Raw genomic sequence first — 2,500 nt, 5'->3', positions numbered from 1 at the left:
GAGGTAACTTGAGTGAATTTTCACCTAACACTACTGCTGGGTCCTCTCCGTGTGCAAATCTGACATCTCACTTTCCTCCTAATCTCCCATGCCACTGAACAGATGCAGGAACAGCTGGCTAAGACCCCACCGTTTCCAGTGTCTCTACCACCTACTTTGGCTCCAACACCCCGTGTTTCCACGAGGTTTGGAAGGGCAAGCGGGGCTTCCCCTCAGAGCACATGTGCATCAGAGGGCCTCTGCATATCTATTTAGGCCGACCTCTCTGCAGTGGAAACTGTTAGAGGGCACAGTATGCAGTGTCAGAGTGGAAATGATCAACAGTGCGTGTGTGTGTGTGTGTGTGTGTGTGTGTGTGTGTGGTGTGTGGTGTGTGTGTGTGAGATGCAGGCTCACCATCTTGCCACGCTGCTGAGCCGAGCGTGTCTCGCGGAGCGTGAAGACATTGCCGCAGACGGAGATCTCCCTCCAGACGCCGGGCTTGGAGTCCTCGGTGAAGCCGTTTCGCGGGTGCATCACCAACACGCCGTTCGTCGTCAGCCCGTCCATCTGTCCATCCAACGTCTTCCACTTCGCCGCCTTCTCCTGAGGGGGGGAGGTAGAGATGACAGAGGTCAGAGGTTAGACTCAGGGATGAAAGATGCTTCTAAGCTGTATAAATGAGACAGGACTGCTAGCTGCAGGCTGCCCCTGACCACCAAACAACCTGTCGGGGGGATACTACAATTCCCAGTGTACCTTGTATCAATTTCTGACCTGACGTAAAAGAGCACACTCACCCCTAGGAAGATGTTCTTGGAGGAGTCGAAGCCGGCGGCGAAGATGCGGGCGGTGAAGGGCGGCGTGCGCTGGCACATGATGCGGCAGGCGAAGCGTGAGATGGTGCTCTGGACCGACTGCGTGTCGGAGTTGCTCTGGCTGCCGGGCACCGTGTCCGTCACCACGTAGTCTATGGGGCTCTCCGTAGACCGCCCAATCTGAGAGACAGGAAAACCAGAGAGAGAGAGAGAGAGAGAGAGAGAGAGAGAGAGAGAGAGAGAGAGAGAGAGAGAGAGAGAGAGAGAGAGAGAGAGAGAGAGAGAGAGAGAGAGAGAAGGTAGAGGATACAAAAAAGAGGGAAAAGACGGAGTAAAGAAAGAAAGGATAAAAAGAGGAAGCGAAACAGTGGAGAGACAAGGTTATAAACATACCCTTGTAGGCTGATACACTGCAGCTTTATGTGGTCAGTCATGTCAGTCCCTACTGTAGCATCATCCTTATCTGATGCTTTAAAGCTCTAAGAAAAGCACCTGTGGAAGGCCCCCCAGCGCACGCACGCCACACACACACACACATTCTCTCTATCACACACATTCTCTCTATCACACGCACGCGCGCGCGCGCACGCACGCACGCACGCACGCACGCACGCACGCACGCACGCACGCACGCACGCACGCACGCACGCACGCACGCACGCACACACACACACACACACACCTCAAATGCTCTCCATTTCAATGCAGCAGGCCACAAAAACAAAAAGTCAGTAGGGAGCAAGGAAATGGCGCGCGTGTGTGTGTGTGTGTTCGAGAGAGAGAGAGAGCGAGAGTCGTGAGGGGCTTTGGAGAATCAGCCCAGAGTCCATTCAGAGTCAAAGTCATAACGCTACAGACAGTTACTCATACATTGAGCTACTGTCTAGTCGTGGGTGGGAAGAGTCCATTGCGTCAATAATCCAAATCAGGCACTAGAGTATCACAAAGGGACAAGGTGAAGCCTGTGTGTGTGTGTGTGTGTGTGTGTGTGTGTGTGTGGAGAGAGATACAGTAGGAGCATGACAAGATAATTCAATTTAGTAGGGCCTTTCCATTCTTAGTGGGATAATGGGATAATTGTATGTGCCTTGGCACTGACGACGGCTGGGCCGCTGCACGGATACAACCCCCGAGATGGTGGGAGAAGACAGGAGAAGAGAGGGAGAGAGGGAGAAAGACATCTATGGTAAGAGAGGCAAAAAAAAGATATCTATGGTAAGAGAGGCAGAAAAAGACATCTATGGTAAGAGAGGCAGAAAAAGATATCTATGGTAAGAGAGGCAGAAAAAGATATCTATGGTAAGAGAGGCAGAAAAAGATATCTATGGTAAGAGAGGCAGAAAAAGACATCTATGGTAAGAGAGGCAGAAAAAGATATCTACGGGAATCGCCGCTGATGGAGGTGACATGTTATTTAAAGAAAAGCACATGCTGTATAGATAGGCTTTCAGCAGGTGGATGGAGTATATCCAGTACATCCCAGGTCGTGCTAAAAGCACACCTAGCAACACACAGCCTTACTTGTCAAACGAGAAGAGCTCCCACAGCACTATCACACACACACACGTTCTTTCTTCTATGATTAGGTGAAGTGCTGTGTCAAACCTAAATAAATAGGGGATAATGTCCTGCCAGATGGCCCTCGTCCCAAAATAAACACCAACAGGATGACCAGGACCCCGACACTAAGCAGGAGTGTACGG

The 2,500-nt window shown here is 51.2% G+C and overlaps 1 protein-coding gene across 1 annotated transcript in view; it reads right to left on the bottom strand.

The window, feature by feature from the left end:
• peli1b (pellino E3 ubiquitin protein ligase 1b) overlaps positions 1-2,500 on the bottom strand; it is a 37,285-nt gene that overhangs the window by 5,796 nt on the left and 28,989 nt on the right. Inside the window, exons 5-6 of the mRNA XM_031578947.2 lie at positions 780-977; positions 397-585 (exon numbers count right to left, since the gene is read on the bottom strand). Coding sequence (XP_031434807.1) covers positions 397-585; positions 780-977 — 387 coding nt within the window. The remainder of the gene's footprint in view (positions 1-396; positions 586-779; positions 978-2,500) is intronic.

The sequence above is a fragment of the Clupea harengus genome, chromosome 13 (assembly GCF_900700415.2).
Source record: "Clupea harengus chromosome 13, Ch_v2.0.2, whole genome shotgun sequence".
In the NCBI taxonomy this organism is placed as follows: domain Eukaryota; kingdom Metazoa; phylum Chordata; class Actinopteri; order Clupeiformes; family Clupeidae; genus Clupea; species Clupea harengus.
The sequence above is the reverse complement of the archived record's forward strand: the minus strand, read 5'-3'. Positions and strand labels throughout refer to the sequence as shown.